The sequence below is a fragment of the Primulina huaijiensis genome, chromosome 6 (genome assembly GCF_012295235.1).
Source record: "Primulina huaijiensis isolate GDHJ02 chromosome 6, ASM1229523v2, whole genome shotgun sequence".
Lineage (NCBI taxonomy): Eukaryota > Viridiplantae > Streptophyta > Magnoliopsida > Lamiales > Gesneriaceae > Primulina > Primulina huaijiensis.
Window position 1 is genome coordinate 2,579,861 of NC_133311.1, and position 19,390 is coordinate 2,599,250.

The window sequence follows — 19,390 nt, forward strand, 5'->3', positions numbered from 1 at the left end:
ATTGTAATTTAGCAATTGGGCCTTACGTACTCACTAGGAATTCTAACTTCTCGTTCTCAACAGATGATGGTGAAATTGTCAAAATAGTTGGAGGTAATTTATAAAAAAAAAGTTCATATTTAATGTCTTACAAAATATTTTAAAATAATCAAGAACATTTATTCTGTTTTCATTTCAGTATATCTAGATTTCGTCACAAAATCATTTATATTCGATCAAAACAAGTTAACTGGACCTAACTACAATGACTGACTGAGAAATTTAAAAATCGTTTTAAATTATGAGAAAATAACATATGTGCTCATGAAAGCTCCTCCAAAAGAGGTTGTTGCCAATGCCCCTGTTGAGGAATTTACCATGCTTGAGAAATGTTGAGACCATAATCTACAAGCAAAGAGCTATATATTGGTTTCTATGTCAAACAAGTTGCATTGACAGTTTGACGAAGCTGTGAATGTTGCTGACATTTATGGCCACCTGCAAAAGTTGTAAGGTGAACAAACACGTACACTGAGGCACGCTACTGTCAAAGAGCTCATAACATCGCGCTTGCGACAAAAGGGCCTCGGTTCATGAGCATGGTGTGAGAATGATTGGGCTTATTGTTATCCCAAATGAACTGTCTACGAACATTCTACTGTTGCCGCTGCCATAATCGTTTGATGTGTTTGTGGTGAACATCAATATGAACAAGTTGGAGGCCAGCTTAGAAGAGTTGGTCAACATGCTTACAAGATATGAAGCCACCATTAAAAAAGAAAAATATGTTTTCCTAGTTGGCTATTCGTCCGAGACAAAGAAAAGCCAAAAGGGAAGGGGAAGAAATGTTCTGCTCTTTCAAAGAAAAACAAACCAAGTAAGAAGCATGCTCTAAGCACTTATAAAGAGCCCACAAAACCTGACAAAGTAAAAGATGTTTTCTTCCACTACAAGAAGCCTGAAATTAGAAGCACAATTGCAAGAAATATCTTGCTCAAGAGGGTTCGGGTAACGATATGTTTTACATTGAAATAAAAGTGTCAGTTCTTGAGTATTAGATACTGGATCTGGATCTCATCTATGCAACAATTTCCAAACGATAACAAGAAATAGAAAGCTAAGGGAATGTGAGATCTTACTTAAGATGAGCAATGGAGCAAGAGTTGTTGCAGGGGTCATAGGAGATGTTTATTTAATATTAAACAATAACTTTAATTTATTTTTTAGAAATGTTTTATATGTTTCAGATTTGATTAAAAACATTATTTCCATTTCTATGCTTGATAAAGATGAATTTTCATAAATATGTCGTGTCGTGAAAAGATTAAGGGTTTTATGTTTCAATTTATATTAACTCCCATCATCTCAAATTCCTGATACATTAACTTAATCCATTTCGAAAGTAACATTGTGGATCATAACTGTTTGCAAATGCAGACCTTAATATTTTGTCATCGATATGACCTTAAAATATTTAGAGCAAAGATAATTTCATGAAATAGTTGTTAATGTACAAACTATTGATTACATCGTCTCAGTTGAGCTAGAACTTTTGGCACAAGTGATTTCGATAGTGGGTTCAAATAAAGATATCATATGCAAACATCCGCAAAGCAAGTGAGATAAACGGTTCCAGCAGAACTATTTCATGGAACATGGATAAAAGCTTACAAGATTCCAACAGGACATTATTCTTACTTTTCAAGTGTTTCTCTAAACAACCAAAAAAGTTTAAACGGACAAGCTTTATGAAAGAAATTATTGGATCAAGAATTTGATATATTTTGGTCAGGAGTGGGAAAAAATACCGAATTTTCGGTATACCGAGGTTACCGTACCAAAAAATACCGAATTTATCGAAATTTTTGGTATACTGAAATTTTTGGTACGGTATGGTACCGATACCGAAATTTTTGGTATAGTAACGGTATGAAATTTGAAATTTTCGGTATATACCGAAATACCGAAATGATATATATAAATTTAAAAATATATTTTTTTGGTATAAAACGATATATATCGATACTGTACAAAAATAAAGAATTTAACTTTTTTTTGGACTCATCATGTTGGAATAGTCCAAATCAAAGTTCAGTGAAGCAACTCCACTCATATATAGTTGAGAATTTAAACTGTTGAGAAGTCTTATCTTTATAGCCTAACCTTCCAGCTAGCTAGAGGACTGGATGCTGATCTTCGACTTGTTGAAAAGCTGACAGGCTTCAGAAATCACAGGACCTTAGACAATGTTGCAAAGATAGCAGATGAAGAAGTCGTACATGTTGCGGTTGAAGTTTATTGGTGTTTATTGATGTCTTGGATCTCCAGACACATGTTGCGGTAGATATATATTGTCTTTATAAATTTGTTTTGTATATATCTTTCTTGGTCTCTTTGACTGTCTTGAGGGATTTGTTAAGTATTGGCAATAATTGGCTTTGAAATTACAAGAGAATGAATTTTTTATATATATTTTAGTAGGTATTTTAGCGAAACCGTACCGACTATACCGAAAAGTTGGTAAAGTAACGGTATCATTTTTCTCATACCGATATTTTCGATACGCTATACGGTATCCGAATATACCGTACCGACCACATCTAATTTTGGTAGTTAACAAATAATATCAAGTCAAAATTGATAATGTGTACTTGTCGTGAATGAACACTAATCTATGTTAAATTCTTATCGGATTTTTCTATATTACATGAACTGAATTTTACCTAATGTAATGTAGCAAAGCTCCGATCATTGAATTTCAAAGTAAACAGTGACCCCATTAAAATATATGAGAATTCTTATCAAAAATCAAGTCTAGCACCCAATAGGATCTAGTTCAATTATTTTACACCAGCTAATTAGTTATTAAACAAATAAGATATGTGACATTATCATCTTGATATTTATAATTTGAGTTATGCTATGTGGACAAATTCTACACGTTATATTACAAAGTGTATTTGGTATTATAAATTATACACTTTTGAAAAGATTTTTTCTAAATAAAATAGATAGATAATTTTGTAATTCAAATGTATTTTATAATCCAATTTTGTAGCAATTTTCTTATATTAGTATTGAATCGATTGATCTTCAGAGCCGACCAATACTTTCTCAAAATTCAAATCTTGGATAAAACTTTTGAAAAAAAATCGATATCCATTCTACATCAAACTTTATTTTTACGAACTACCAAATAACTAAATTGGAATTTCTATATTAAAATAGACAAAACATAATTCTACGCGATTCTGCTCAATTTCTTCAACAAAAAACTTGAATCCAAATATTAAATAATAATTCCAAAAAAGATATCAACATATTGCCACAAAACATCTGCTTTCCGATGTCTTGATTCTCATCAATATATATGCGCAGAAGTACTTCAAACTTTTTGTAATCCCTTTTCAAGAAAAAGCTCACTGCAATCAAAGAAAGGAAGAAACAACGCAAAACCTTGAAGAATTCAAATAGTCATGAATTCAGCACCCACCATTTCCACTTCTGCTTCTACAAATATCTTCAATCTTGGAAAATACCCAACTGATTTCATAAAGATTGAGTCAAAAACATTCAGTTTCAGTAGTAATGTTCCCCTCGTTTCACCCCCAAAGCCGCTCCTGGTCTGCAGCCCCACAGAAACAGGAGAGTTCCCTGTGCTGGTGCTTCTTCATGGGTACCTACTTTACAACTCCTTCTATTCTCAGCTTATCCAGCATATTTCATCCCATGGATTCATTGTTGTGGCGCCGCAGGTTGGTTTAGTGTCTGATTTCTCTTTATTTGGGTCAGTCTTTTGTTAATTATGATGTGGCTTATATATTTAACTAGTTCTTGAATATTAATATTGTTACTAACAAATTTGGTTGGATTTGGACCAGTTATACATTGTGGCGGGACGGGATTCACACGAAGAAATCGAGACAACAGCCAAGGTAATCAATTGGTTGCCCGAGGGATTAGTCCATTTCCTCCCACCTCAGGTGAATCCAAACGTGAAGAAGCTGGGATTAGCAGGCCATAGTCGTGGCGGTAAAGTCGCGTTTGGCTTAGCTTTGCGCAAATTAAATCTAACGACCCTCGACATTTCGGCCATCATAGGTATCGACCCGGTCGGTGGGATGGACGAAGAGAGACAAACGCCCCCTCCGGTCCAAACCAATACTCCTCATTCATTCAACCTCGGTGGCTCGGGGGCTCTCGTGATAGGCTCGGGATTAGGGGAAATAAAGAGGAATCTTCTCTTTCCTCCTTGTGCACCAAAAGGAGTGAATCACGAGGACTTCTATAACGAATGTCGAAAACCGGCTTATTATTTTGTGGCCAAGGACCAGGGGCATCTTGATATGTTGGATGATGACACGAGAGGAATCAGAGGGAAGGCGTCGTTTTGTTTGTGTAAGAATGGCAAGAGCAGAGAGCCAATGAGGCGATTCGTTGGAGGGGTTGTGGTGGCGTTCTTGAAAGCTTATGTGGAAGGGGATATGAGAGAGCTCGTAGGGTTGAGAGAAGGGCATGAAATGCTTCCCGTTGAGCTTCAAAGATTTGAATATCGTCTGTAACTTTGAATACTTGGGAAGTTGAAGAATCATGTGTCATTGTTGGATTTAACCTTAAATCCAATGTTACATGAATAATTAACAACTTTATTTTTTTTACTTTTGATACTTATCATGCTTCAAACAACAACTAATTAGTAGACATAAACCCATGTATCCAAAAAACTATATAAACCACGCCCTCCTTCCAGTGTTCGAAAACGGAGAATCTCATCCCAACAATTTGGAACCATATATANTTTAAAGGTAGCATCGGTAACCGCAAACAGTACACACAATTAATAAGAGTTTCAGCTGATCAATAGCACCATAAAAATACAAACCAACAAAATCAAATAAAAAATTCGATAGTCTAACAATTAGAAAAAGAATTAAACATTTAAAGGAACAAGAAAATCGAACCTTGTATGTTATAGTATTTCTTGTAAAAATAAAAAAAATAATAAAATTAATTTTAAAAAAACGAGAAAAAGAAGAAAATGGACAAAAGAAGACGATATGAAATAGTCGAGAAGAAAATAAATGTTTATATTATTTCATATTTTATATTATTTCATATAAAACTGTGTGAATAATGTTTGGGGAAGTGGGAAAAAATGGAAAAAAAAGAGAAGAATAAAAAAAATAAAAAAATTGTCATGTAAATCACAGAAACATTTGCTGTGGTGTAAACCACTGTAGGTGATCCGAGTCCATCTTTTATCTCATCGATTTCTTGTTATTTAAGTTTGCTGGAATTTTATTTGCTATTGAGATTTATTGATCAACACCACTATCGAATTTCTAAATAAAGTCATTGATTATTTTTAATTACAATATTTGATATATTCTTGGATATACACTCTTCATAGGAACGATACTCTATTCATCATATATTAAAAACTTGACGTGCACTTGCGACGGAAAATACGCGACAACCTTAAAGTTCAAGAAATTGTTAGGTGCTCCTCAGACACATGAAAAAATAATGTACTCATTTAGGCCATAACAACGTGGAGTTGCTAGAACATTGTCTTTGTCTGTAAAATTGATAAAATAACATTCTCTAGCGCTCCATTAGAGATATTTGAATCAGTGTAAGATGGGTGATATCCCAGAATGACCCGGGTCATGGATAGTGTCCGGGTCAGGGAGGGTGATTATTCATGAGACATAGTAAAGCCGGTATATTGGAATAGGTAGGTAAGAAAGCCCGGTCCCTGGAGGGCCCGGGATGATCCAGGGATGAGCTCGACAGAGACACTCCAACGAGTTCAGAAAAGTGTCGAGCCATTGGAGCAACTGGGACATAACCTCTCCGGGACATTAGATGTCCGGGCTCTCATGTAACTTCCCAAGAGACCTTCTACTCGGGCCCTTTCGATATGATCAGCACAAAGAACGAGATCATCATTACATTCTCCTACTATAAATATCAGGTTCCTTCTTTGCATTTATTTATCTATTCATAAATTGAATGCTCTCACTTATTGTTCATTTACTTCCCACCCTCCACACCAATTTCACAACCACCACTTGGTTACATTGGTTTTTAGCTGGAGTCCTTCACTGACTTAAGCATCTGAGTGATCACGCCGGACACCCCTCCGACGCCCATTCACGTGGTTACTTTCTTGATTGCAGATCCTTTTATCCACCCCAAGAAGCAAGCTTTTGACCCAGATGTTTGGTTCTCTGTTCCTTTACTATATTGATTGCAGATCCGGTAGAGCACCCGACCCGATTCATCCATTTCACCCGGATCGCATCAATGGGTGTGATGAAATCTTTACCTGAATGCTGATTTCTAGTCTTCTAAACCTGGATGCGGATTTTCTAATCGTGTTCGCGAGCAAACTATTTGTGATTTGTCCAATAGTTTTACGGCCACATCCATCACAAGCAGAACCTACGGAGGAGATTGTCGAGGACAAATTATGACATGAAAACGGATCCATGTAAACTGACAATTGTTCTCTATTTATCGAACAAGTTTATGCTACATCGGGATGATCTGGACCTAGCGTAGCCATGACTAGACTGGATGGTAGATTCGCCCAACGGGCGATCTGCACCCTGGTGGAGCGTCTCCCACCTGCAGGTCTTTTTTTTGTGTCCTAATGAACTTAATACGAAAGAAATTGATGCGGAGCCAACTTGGTATATTATGTAATTTTATCAACTGTAGCCTGGAGAAAATATACATGGAATCTATATTTTATGGAGGGGCCTATGTTACATGTTAAGGGCTGTTCCAATATTCTTGATTTCCCACTTGAGTATTTGTATATGCCTGTCTTACAGCTCAACCTCTGGCCTGCACTGCAAGTTATTTAATCAGAAATGGACCCAACAAGGATACGATACCAAAGACCTGAAATATTTATGTATTATTGGTTCAGAATTCACTCTCATCCTTAGACGTGTCCCCGGGTCACAATTAACCGTGACCCGGACCGGTAACCGACCGTTGACCCAGTTCGACGGTACAAGCCGTAACTGTCCCGTCACAAGGCGGGCCGGACCGGACCGGCCACGTTTTGTTAAACTTGAAATCATGAACCACCAATTCAACAGTAAACCGGCGGTTCGCGGTTTTCACATTTTTTTTTTTTTATATTCTAAAATGTAAATGTATTGGTTCAAATTCGAACTATATATGGACATTTCACTCGAGTAAATAACACTCGATCACTAGGCTAGATATATCTTGACGCAAATACATGGTGTTTCGATTTATTAATATTAGTAAATATATCAAACATATCTATATCATTTCATATTATAAATAATATTATAGAGATTTATTAACGACAAATAAAATTTTTCAAATATCAAATTATCTTTTCCAAATTTTCCTTCCTCCGTAATAGCATATTTTTTAAAAGAAAACAAAATATAATAAAATTATTATTCAAACATTAACTTTAAAAATTTACTTAGTATTATTATATTTCATAAGTAAATTTACTACATATAAACTTATATTTTATATTAAGTTTAATCTATATGTAAACATGTTGGATTTACTAGTTTAGATGGTTCAAGATTCCATTAACTTCATATTATTTATATAATCTTATGCATGGAGGAAAAACGTATTCAACCCTTTTATTTTTTACATTTTTCGCAATTTTTTGAAGAAAATTATAAGTTAATTTTTTTTTAAAAAAAATAGAATGGTCAAACCGTAATTGTGATCGTCTGTTAACCATAACTGTAAATGTAACCATAATCAACGGTCCATGAACCGTAACCAGAACCTCCAAAGAAGGTTATGGTGAAGGGTCGAGATATTTTGAACTGTCGAACCGATGATTCCGAACCGTCTAACCGACGATTCTGAAATGTGGTCATATCTACTCATATATCCTCTCTCATCTGTAGACCTAGCCACGGTTCGGGTTTGACCCAGACCCGAACCGGACACAGCTCGTGGTCAACGAGTTTGACCCAGAACCGTGACCGTCATTATGGGTTGGATATGATTTTTGGATCTAAAACCCGTCGACCCGACCGGTTGATGATATTTTTCAATTTTTTAAAAAATAAATGGATGAATGTATAATTCTATATCAGTAGTTGTATGGAAGTATTCATAGACTTTGCCCTAAATACATACAGTGATATGACATGGACTCTGCGCTAAAGTATTCTTCAAGCCTATAAACTACTTACCTATATTTTAGATAACATTTGAAATAATGCATGAAACCTTGAAACACTTCCAAAAAGCAATACATGTGATTGAGTGACCACTAACATTTGTCAACTCAAATATCACTTCAAATAATTTCCCCTATTTTATACACTAACTTCAGGCATTTTCTTTTCTAAATCTTCCTAAAGAAATAAGTCTAAATTTATAGAAGATTCATTCAAATAATAAGTGTACATGGTGTGGGAATGGGCAAACTGACTTGACATTTGGGTATGTTTTTCTTTTAAACAAATAGGTGTCTACTCACCCACCCCTGCTCTGCCATGTGTTTGTTATAGGCCAACTTGTCTCACGTAATCTTTAATATAAATAAATACGCCCACACCCATATTTCACGTACGTTAAATTAATTCAATCATTCTACAAATCAATCCAATAATTGAAATTGGCTTTTTTTTTATTCTCCCATAATAAAATTATATTTATATCACATTTTTTTATTAACACTGCAGGTTGTAGAGACATGCACATATGTTAGGTAAATTCTGGTTTTTGAAATTTATACAACAGTTTTTCAAATAGATTCGTAGGATAAGTTTTTAAAATTTTATTTCATATTTCTTAATTATATATATTAACATGTAGTTTATTTGAAGTAGGAGAAGTATATAATTAAATTTAGTTTGGTGTCACAATGAAGGACTCGATCGATTACTTTGCACGACTCGAATTTATTAAATAATTAATAACAATCACGCTTGGTTTTCACGTGCTCGTATGATTTAATTACTTGAAGAAAAAATAAATTTACAAAAAAATATATGAGAGAGGAAAAAACTTGCGAGTTTTGAGATGAAATAGAGAAAAATTGAAAAAAAAAAAAAAAAAGATAGAGATGAGTATGAAAATTGATAATAAGCTCAAACCATCAAAGTTGTATAAAAAATTACGCAAGGATAACAATGAAAATAAACTTTGATGTGGTATCTGTTAAGATTGGAACTTAGACCTAACTCAATCCCAAAAGTTAACCGATATAGGACAACTAACACACCCTCCTCATGCTCAGAAATGGATATTTGGAACGTGAAGTTTACAAATTACTCAATTATGGGTAGAACTGGTGTCCCAACACATAACGGTAGAACATGAGCTCTGATACCATGTTAAGATTGAAACTTGGACCTAACTCAACTCCAAAAGTTAGCTCAAGAGGAGAGGATTGTCCAAGTCTATATATGCAACTATCAGGGATTTTATTTAATCGATGTGGGACAACTAACAGTATCGATACATCAAAATTATTATCACTAAGTGCTAATTATTATTATATAATAGTAAAGAAGCATATATGTGTTTACTTTGATTTGTTTATTAATAATAATTTTTTTAAAAGCTATATAAAATTACGAACAACTATATTAAAAATATTTATATTTATTTTACTGTAGTAATTTATAATTATTGTTTTGATCTTATGTGAATTTTTTATTTTCATATAAAAAAATTTAACAATTATATTTAATATATTTGTAATTTTTTATGTCCAGTAGGACAGTAACTTGAAAGTTAATTTGTTTAATGAAATGGAAAATAGTAATCCAATGAAGAAATAGAAGAAAAGAATGAATATTTTTACACCATTTTGAGCCAAACAGGGAGAATTGAAATTCATTAAATTGAAAGTGAAACGTCATAAAAAAGTAGAAACAGTGCAACCAAATATCTAAAATAATTAACTGAGATATTGTGAGAATTATCTATTTAGTAAGTTTATCGTGAAATAATCTCACCAGAATTTTTCGTAAGATGAGTTAATTATATTTATAATTATAATAATAATTAATATATTTTTTTTGCATAAAAATAATATTTTTTTATTAATAATTTAAATAAAATATTTGTTTCGTAAAATTAGGAATTATTAAATATAAATTTTTGTATATATTTTTTTACCAGCTGGTATTGCTAACCACAGTACGGTAAAGCGGAGTGGTCCAGAAAGCCATGACACTGTAAAATATTTACTGTTAAAAACGTCTTGTCCACAAAATTTTGAATTAAATGTGCATACTTTTTATTTATCAGACTTTTCTAGCCTAAATTATCATTTTTAATTTGATGTATAAACAAAATATATATAATTTATTTAAATAAAATAAATAAATATTTGTTAATTATATTTTATTTTTTCTTAGCAAAAAGTCTTTTCATTTTTAAAAAAAATATCTAATGGCCATGTTTAAAAATTACTTATTTTTTTTCTCATTTTAGCATTAATTTAAATTTTAATCAACCTTTTTTAGGATAAACTTTAATTAACTTGATGTCTACCAAAATCAATAGCTGGTCGACACCATATGGGATGTATAAATACGCATTTTGTATCTTCCAATTTGAAATTTCTGAGTGATTTCTATTAAATTGAAAATTTTATCATAACAAAAAATAGCACGTATATTTAGACCAAAATTTATAGTTGTTAACAGAACTATGACTTAATTTTTGTATTCTCATGTTGCAGAGCGTAGAGCCTCATATTAAAGATTGATAGACATGAGAGGTTGCAATACACCTACTTGAGTGCTAATAGATCAGGTTGTTAAGCTCTTGTGTCTGAAAAAAGCCGCGCCTTATCGACGGTGTTGTCTCGTATCATCTTACAAAAATCATTTATACTTTTTTCTTTTTAGCGATCTCTCTTTCAGATGTAGTCTTGTTCGTTAAAATATGATATTCCTCTTTTAAGACTCATCCAATCAGTCAAATCATATAATAATATTTACAGCTCGATACATGAGAACTTCTTAATAAGTGATATCCATGTCAAACTTCTCTTACCCAAACACTCTTAACCAACCATGCACATTATGATATACCACAGTAGATGAATTGACATGAGAGATATGTATGTGTTTGTTATGTAATAAATGAAGTCAATAATTATTTATGGAATAAATAAAATAAATAGATATCTACAAATAAATAGATATCTACAAAAAAAAGCGTGTTTGGTGAAAAAATAAATAATAATTACATTGAAATAGTGAAATACTCGCATGCACAATAATTGAGTTACTGTTTTAAAAAAAATAATTGAGATATCAAAATTCAGATATTATTTCACATCAAATGATATCCCTAGTAAAAAGGGTTCTACGAGGAGTGCTGTGCAAATAAGAGAGGAAATAGTTATTACTTATATTTCAGAAAATTAACAAACTGTTAAATGATCATTTATTAAATGACAAAAACTTGTGTAAAACGATCTCACGAATCATATTTATTAAAACAGATCTCTTATTTGAATCATCCATGAAAAATATTAAATTTTATGCTAAGAGTATTATTTTTTATTGTGAATATCGGTAAGGTTGACCCGTCTCACAGATAAAAATTCGTGAGACCGTCTCACAAGAGACCTACTCTTATTAAATTTAAGTGTGTGTAACTTTAAATTATTTGAAAAATTACATTGCCATAATATACATGTTAATTAAGTACTTGTCTTGAAATCAAAATTATTCAATCGACTTAATTTTAGCCACTATTAGTATGATATAAACCACTATATTAGTATGACATACAAAATTTTAAAACCAAAACTAAACAAAAGATGATCCAATTATGTTGAATCTAATCCAACGAATCAAACTATACATAAATTTACATGTTTAAGAAATAAAAATAGGCAAAACATTATAATTTCATTCAAGATTTTTTTAAATTAATAATAGCAATGACCAACCTCGAGTAGATGCATGGTCCCTTATCTACCTAGTTTAAGCTAATTAGAATCACTAGACATACCACAATAATTAAATTTGACAAAAACTTGTATGAGACGATCTCACAGATCGTATTTTGTGAGACGAATATCTTATTTGGTTCATCCATGAAAAAATATTCTTTTTTATGCTAAGAGTATTAATTTTTATTGTGAATATCGGTAAGATTGACTCGTCTCAAAGATAAAGATTCATTAGACCGTCCCACAAAAGACCTACTCATTAAATTAAATTAAATTAAATTCGAAGAACAACTTAAATACAACTATTACTTTCATTCAGTCCCACATCACATGCATTAATACATCCCATAAAGCCCACCACCAAAAGAGGGAAATATCCGGTAAACATTGAAACTAAAATGAAATTAATATATCAATCAATTTTTATCATTATTTATTTTATTTTTTCAATATTTTTTACCAATCAAATTTTTAAAAGACAGTTAGAGATGGAAAAATTACATTCCCAAAGTTCTTATCTATCTCCCAATAATTCAAACATAGGGAAAAAAAAACAAGAAAAATATGGGTATTTTTTTAAGATTATCAAGAAGATAGAACTAATATCTATGCAAATTTATAATAATAATAATAATAATAAATCACAGAATAGCAAAAATCAACAAATAATTTATAAATAAAACCAAAATAGTTAGGAAAAAATCTTTTCCAAATCTCGAAAAGTTTCTTATCTAAGTACCCTACTATACAACAATGTGTTTGTGCAATACAATTATACCATGTGACAAGAAGTTGCCAAACAGTACAAATACAATTGATTTGAAAAGCCGAGACAGAACCAAAAATTTAATCGAGCGTACAAAAAAAAAAAAAAAATCAAAACTCACATGTTTTTGTTTTCGAATAATAATTACATGTTCGTCCCGTTAAGTCCTCTGGATTTAACTGATCGATCGTAGTTGATTTTTTTTCCCTAAGGCATGAAAAGTTTGTTGCCACACTTGCATCTCCAAGCTTCTGGATAGTACTCCAATGGCATACTAAAGCCTGGCTGAATCGGAACATGAACCGGTATACATGGCATACACCTCCCACACTTGGATCTGCAAGACGGCGGAGATGATCCCGGTCCACCGAGCCTCCGCCGTGACAAGATTTCCTCCGCCGCGTCCTCTCTGAATTTTCTTGATTCAACACCTACATTGCAAAAAGAGAGTAGTGGGCATCAGTCACATGGCTAGTGAATAAGATACTATTAGTACTTGGATGCTTAAGTTTATTGTAATTTGGAATGCACTTACTTAATTTAGGAGATGGGTTGGAGCCAAGAACTGAGACGGAGGAGAGTAGAAGAAATGCTACGGTGGCGAGATAGAGCGAGAGTCGCCGCCGGCAGCGGCGGCGTGGGTGGTGCAATAAGTCCATTGGTGATGGTGTAGAAAAATAGTGAAGCAAGATATGTGGGATTGAGTGTTTATAAGTAAAAAAAATTATATGTATGAATTGGAATTTAGTACAGAAAAAAGTGTGGAGTGAAAAAGGGTCGCGAAAAAGAAGAAAGTTAGGAATGAGAGAATGGGAAAAAAATTGATTGCAAGTTATAGCTAATATTGACGACAGTGTTGCGTGCAAGCGTGCGAGTCAGTCCAAGTCAAACGGGCGTCCTAAATTACAGAANTTCCAAATCTTGATCATAACTTTTCATTTATTAAAATAAAATTACATAAAATCGAAATTATCCCTATTACGTGACCTGCTTCCGCTAGTTTTCATTTGTTTCCGCAAGTCATTGTTTTTGGATCGAGAGTTTCAAATCGAGAAATAATAATCTACCAAGTGACAGGACGATACCTCTTTATTTTGGTATTTGAGGATTGAATTGATCCGGGTGAATAGGGTGAGTTGGGTCGGAGCAATCCACCGAATCTAGTAAGAATTTTACTAAGGGAAAATGAACAAGAAAATATATATCTATGTGGTACGGCTATAATCGTGTCATGCAAACAAGAAGATGAACTCGTGAATGGACGTCGGAGAAGTGTTCGGCGTGATCACTCCGATGCTTAAGTTAGCAGGTGAGATATGAAGGGAATCAGTGTAGAGAAATGAATTCTACTGGTGTGTGAAAATCAAATAAATGCAAAGTAAATCTGCTATTTATAGGAAGGAAGGGGATGAGTTTTTCTTGTTTTCAGTGCCTACTTACCACTTGTTGCTGTTACCTACTTGCTGTCTTGACTTTCTCATTATGTAAAATCAGCAAGATTTTGTCAGGCACACTTATCAAGAGAAGATATTACCTGCTTGCGCACTCGAGTGCAGTGTTAGTACCGAGGTATCCCGGGTAGAGAGTCATAACCCAGGAATTCGCCCTAGAGTTCGGGCCCTTGATTGCCCGAGTAAACTCGAGCACTCTCCTACTCGGCTACAAGCTTACTCTGATATGAATTATCCATTTACTATCCCGGATCATTCATGAACCGGGCCCATCCGGGGGTATCAAGGATATTTTAGACAATTATCATAGTTAAAAACATGATCATTTGTAAAAGTCCGTGCTTGAGACACAAAACGTACGAGGAAGATTGTGTTGTGTGCTCAATATTTGAAATCATGAGAAGTTAATATCTCATATTTTTTTATATGAAATTTTCAGTAATCTCTGGATTTTGACATAAATCGTCCATGCAAGTATTCCATAATAAAATTCTAATAGATTCAATTACATGTTTAAATTCAATGGATAAAAAAGAAAACTCGTGGAGTGCATAAAGAAACATGTAAGTAGACGTTGAAAATCATATCGAGTATATATGCTATTTGCTAAAGCCTTTTACTTAGGTTGAGTCTGTTCATCCATATCTTCGGAAAACTCAAGTATAAAGGACAGAGTTATAGCTAATTTAAAAAATGGAATTGTTATCGTCACTCCAAAATTTATTTTCACACTTCACTTTTATGATTAAAATTCTAGGGGTGTCAAAATCAGACACGATCCACCAACCCGACATAGTTCAACCAGAAAAAAATCAAGTTTAGGTTTGAGATTTTCGGGTTCGGGTCACATCGATTTGGACCCGATAGCTGACCCGAAAAAAATGATCGGGTTGGGTTGGGTTAGGGTTGATCAGAAAATTTTAATTTTTTTCAAAAAATAATATTAATTAATATTACCTACATTTTTATATATTGTAAGTTTGAAAAAATATTTATTGTATATTTATATCATAAATTTTCATAATTTAATATTTATTTTGAACATTTTTTATTTTTAAATAATTATTTATTTAATTTAGTAAATATATTTTATTTTTTTACGATTAGACTTTCAAATTTAAATTATATATACGAGAGAGATTTTGTTATTGTGTGTTTAAATTAAAATATATTTTTTTAAATTTTATTTAATTTTCTTTAAAAAAAATTCAGAATCGAGTTAATCGAGTTGATTTTGATTCAATTCGAGTTCGGATTGAGAGTTTTCGGGTTAGTTCGGGTTCGGATTGAGCAATTTTTGAATAGTGATATTGCTCAACCAGACCCAACTCACCCGAATTAACATCTTTATAAAATACTAGATACAAATGATAAAATAAAATATAAAAATAATTTTTGAAGTGACGATAACAATTCTCTTTTAAAAAATAAGCTTATATCTAAAACAACTATATTATTCATTATTTAAAATACTATTTGGACGGTAGATTCACGTTTTTCTGTCTCCTTCATTCCTTTTCTTTTTCTTTCCATTTTTTTTTAATCCCATTTAGCAACATTTTTTCCTCCTATCCTTCTCCGACTATTTCAGCCAACAAACAAGCATCCAACTTTAATCTCTTTTCCGATGATTCGTTCTTTATTCGGCATTATGGAAATTTTCCTTTTATTGAATATTTTCAAATGAATCCATGTTTAGACTAGGTTTTTTTTTTTTAGTTTCACCACTTGTTTCGACTGTTTTTTAACTTATGTAAACTGATTTAGACTGAATTTTAGTTCACATGGACAGGAAGTGTCGACGGATTTTTAGTTCACGTGGACGGGTGTCGACCGAGATTTTCAGTTAAAGTAGATTGATGTTGACTGATTTTAAGTTTTTTTTATTTATTTTTTAAAAACATAATTAATCGATAAGATCTCCAAAAGTGTATTGGCATGAACTCATTTCAACCTTAAAAGACCATATTATTATTGCTCTTAAGTTGAATCCCCCTACTCAAAAGTCAAAACCAAATTACAAATTAAAATAGGCCTTTTAAAAAAAAAATTCTCAGGGTTCCTAATTCAACGTTTATTTTCTAAATTTCGGGATAATTCAGTATTACATCTCTATTGTTTCCACTCATTCTTGTTTTTGTATCTCAAGTTTTTAATGAGCCTATTATATATATTCTTTATAAATTTTAGTTTTGCCCAATTATGTCCTTAAGACCAAAATAGTTTCAATAAATACCTAAAATAACCCTATTTGATATATGTTTGTAAAATGCAATAAAAATGGTATAAGAACATATGTTGAACAGTTCAGGCGTACTTTATTATTATTACTACAAAATTAAATGTTTGAGGATAAGATATTTCTCAAAAAATTTATGGATCTGAACATATCATCGAGATTTATTCTTTTCAGGTCTTACTCTAATATTATTCAAAACAAGAAAATCTAACAAATATTATATATAAAGAGAAACTAGGAACGAATCAGATTAGTAAGATAAAACAATTAAAAATAATATATTCTTAAAAATAGTCTCGAATTCCTCTAAACTCTTAGGAGATTTTAGAGAAATCTAAAAGAAGGTACAAAAATATGGCAAAAAATTATACTATGTACCACGAAAAATTGAAGAGATCCTCGAAAAAAGAAGAAATTATTAGAACGTTGAAGGATATTCAAACAAGAAATCAAACCTTAGAACAAAAACCTAATTCTAATATTGGAACATTTCATGTTCGCAATCTTGATTTTGATCTTAACAAAACTTGTCGTTTTGTTTCTAACAAATTTACCTAAGTGCGCAAAAATCTACTAAGCCAAAACTGAAGGTATCGAGACGCAAACTGAAAGTACTAACTGATTGATCAAACTGAACAAGTTCAACTGATATATTAAAGACCAGTTCAACTGACTGTTCAGTTGATAGGTGGTTCAGCAGAAGACCTTCAGAAGCCCGGCCATATGATGCAAAGTTCAACTGATGAAGAGCCCAGCTGACCAGTTCAATTGAATAAGTGAAATCAGTTCAGCTAACGAGCCAACTGATTTCACCAAACCAGTTCAACTGACCAGTTCAGAGCATCAGTTAGGAACCGACCAGTTTGCAGAACAAGACAAGCTTATCTAAGTGGAATCCAGCTGTGCGCATTAAAGAAAGCAATTGTCCAATCAAAGGACAATAATGAACATTGCAGCAAAGCTTAAAGTCGAGACGTTCCAGAATGGCTGTCAGAAAGAACAAGACACAAATATCAAGGAACAGATTCAAACTGCAATGGACATATTTGATGAGTCTTGATGAACGGTCGCGTAGCCTCCATAAATAAAAGATCAAGACCATCAACAAAGTGTGTGTGAAGATCAGAAAAGGAGAGAAAAATATGGCATACCATCGGCTTAGTTTAGAAGCAAAATTCTCAGTGCGTGAGAACACTTTCGTGTTATACTCATAGATCAGTTCTCACACACGCACACACCATCACTCACATATACACAGAGAATAGAGCGTATTGAAAAGTTGAGTTAGTCTTGCACAAAGACAACAAACTTGTGTATGTAGTCTTTAATACATAGATGTTAAACAAGTGTTGATTGGAGGTGTTGCTTTCAGTCTAGGATAGAAGTTCAGCTAGGCAGTAGGATAAGTCCTGAGCTGAGTGGGTTTGTACAAGACGTTGTATAAATCAAAGCCTTCTAGTGGATCGTATCCTTGTGATAGAAGGGGTGACGTAGGAGCAGTTGAAGTCTCCGAACATCCATAAACATATCTTATGTACTTAACTGTTTAACTATTATTTTCAAACTAATTTGATCAGTTCGAGCTGATATCAGTTCAGTTCTCACCATAACTGAACTGATACAAGAAAGAACTTATCCCCCTCACTTCAGTTATTCAGTTCACACAAGCTAAAAGACTTAATTTTAAACTAATCAGCTTTCTTAACCGTATATTCCGCTTGTTTAAAACCAAACTCGATTTAATTCATCGGTGTTTACATTCTTAGAACACGAGCTATTGAAGTTCATTGAGAATATTATGTTTGAAGCACCTCGTAGGTGTCAAAACGATCCATCATCTAGCAATAGCATTCGAGAGGAAAGTTACGACAAACCTTTGGCACTGGACCTTTATTACATCAAAGAGGTAAGACCAAAGTGATACAAAACTAACGACAAATGATTAGTATTATGAAAATTGTATCATAAAAGAAAATAATATGATGACAAATATAGATTTATTCGCAAACATCATGTTTGTAGATCTGAAAATGAATCTAGCTAGGGGTTAACGGTCCCTAGTTAATATGATACGTTCTCAAGAACCACTAAGAGAAAGTGTAAGATCATATGAGACAAATATAGGAAGACCCCAAATAGAATTCTAGGTTGGTGGAAAATCACACTAAGCGGGAACACTGTCAAGAACTCCTTTGTACCAAACACCATATGGAATGATTGGACATTGGTTATGAGAATCGTAGAAGGAACAATTGATCTTCATGCATGTAGAAGAATTCATTAAACTTTTAGAAATAAATCTTATGAGATCAATTAAAATCGCCCTAGACATGACTTCATCGTAAACAAAAGAGTCAGTCCTAGTCGAAAAATCTCTTATGAATAGATTATTTCAGTAGTCAATAAAGAGAGAAGAAAAATAAATATATTCAAACTATGCATATTCTTGAACTAAATTATATATGTTTAGTATTTGAATACATTATATTATTCACTAAATATAGATGGAATTCAAGAGTCAAAGAAAACACAACAATGAATCTTTTCTTCCGGCTATCTCTTAGCGAGATAGCTGGAAGAATAACTACCCTATTTAAAGCATAATATATATGAGTAGATTATTTCAGTAGTCAGGATACAGAGAAGAACACACCCAATTTAGTAATTAATTATCAAGAAATTAATAAAATTATAGAGTTTGATAGGATTTTATACATAGTAGAGATCATTTAATTAATTATATATGCAACGCAAAAATGTTCTCTACATTTTATTGTAAGTCATGATTTTATTAGATTCGGATGAATGAAGAAAACAAGAAATTTACATCTTTCTCCACATTACAAGATCATTATATTTCGGAAGTATTATTACTAATAGATTGGTTAATACACCCCATATATTTCAAAGAAAGATGAATAATTTATTTAAATATTATTTTGACTTTATATATGTTTATATTGACGATATTTTAATAGCATCTAAAAATACGGATAAACATATTA

General features: G+C 32.5%; 2 protein-coding genes across 2 annotated transcripts; one reads left to right on the plus strand and one right to left on the minus strand.

The window, feature by feature from the left end:
• Positions 1–3,358: 3,358 nt before the first annotated feature.
• On the plus strand, positions 3,359–4,636 carry LOC140979337 (chlorophyllase-2-like). The gene is made up of 2 exons (XM_073444689.1): positions 3,359–3,734; positions 3,861–4,636. The coding sequence occupies exons 1-2, from the start codon at positions 3,456–3,458 to the stop codon at positions 4,539–4,541; spliced, it is 960 nt and encodes a 319-aa protein (XP_073300790.1). The 5' UTR covers positions 3,359–3,455; the 3' UTR covers positions 4,542–4,636.
• An 8,002-nt stretch (positions 4,637–12,638) lies between these two features.
• LOC140979661 (EPIDERMAL PATTERNING FACTOR-like protein 4) lies at positions 12,639–13,487 on the minus strand. The gene is made up of 2 exons (XM_073445169.1): positions 13,231–13,487; positions 12,639–13,126 (listed from the first exon to the last, which is right to left on the minus strand). Exons 1-2 carry the CDS (start codon positions 13,352–13,354, stop codon positions 12,903–12,905), a joined length of 348 nt encoding a protein of 115 aa, XP_073301270.1. The 5' UTR covers positions 13,355–13,487; the 3' UTR covers positions 12,639–12,902.
• Positions 13,488–19,390: the final 5,903 nt, after the last annotated feature.

What these genes read in the sequence shown, in the direction of transcription:
- LOC140979337 (XM_073444689.1), top strand. Translation starts at nt 3,456, where the DNA reads ATGAATTCAGCACCCACCATTTCCACTTCTGCTTCTACAAATATCTTC. An exon ending in TCATTGTTGTGGCGCCGCAG is followed by an intron (nt 3,735 to 3,860) that starts GTTGGTTTAGTG and finishes GATTTGGACCAG; the next exon opens with TTATACATTGTGGCGGGACG.
- LOC140979661 (XM_073445169.1), bottom strand. Translation starts at nt 13,354, where the DNA reads ATGGACTTATTGCACCACCCACGCCGCCGCTGCCGGCGGCGACTCTCG. An exon ending in CAACCCATCTCCTAAATTAA is followed by an intron (nt 13,127 to 13,230) that starts GTAAGTGCATTC and finishes TTTGCAATGTAG; the next exon opens with GTGTTGAATCAAGAAAATTC.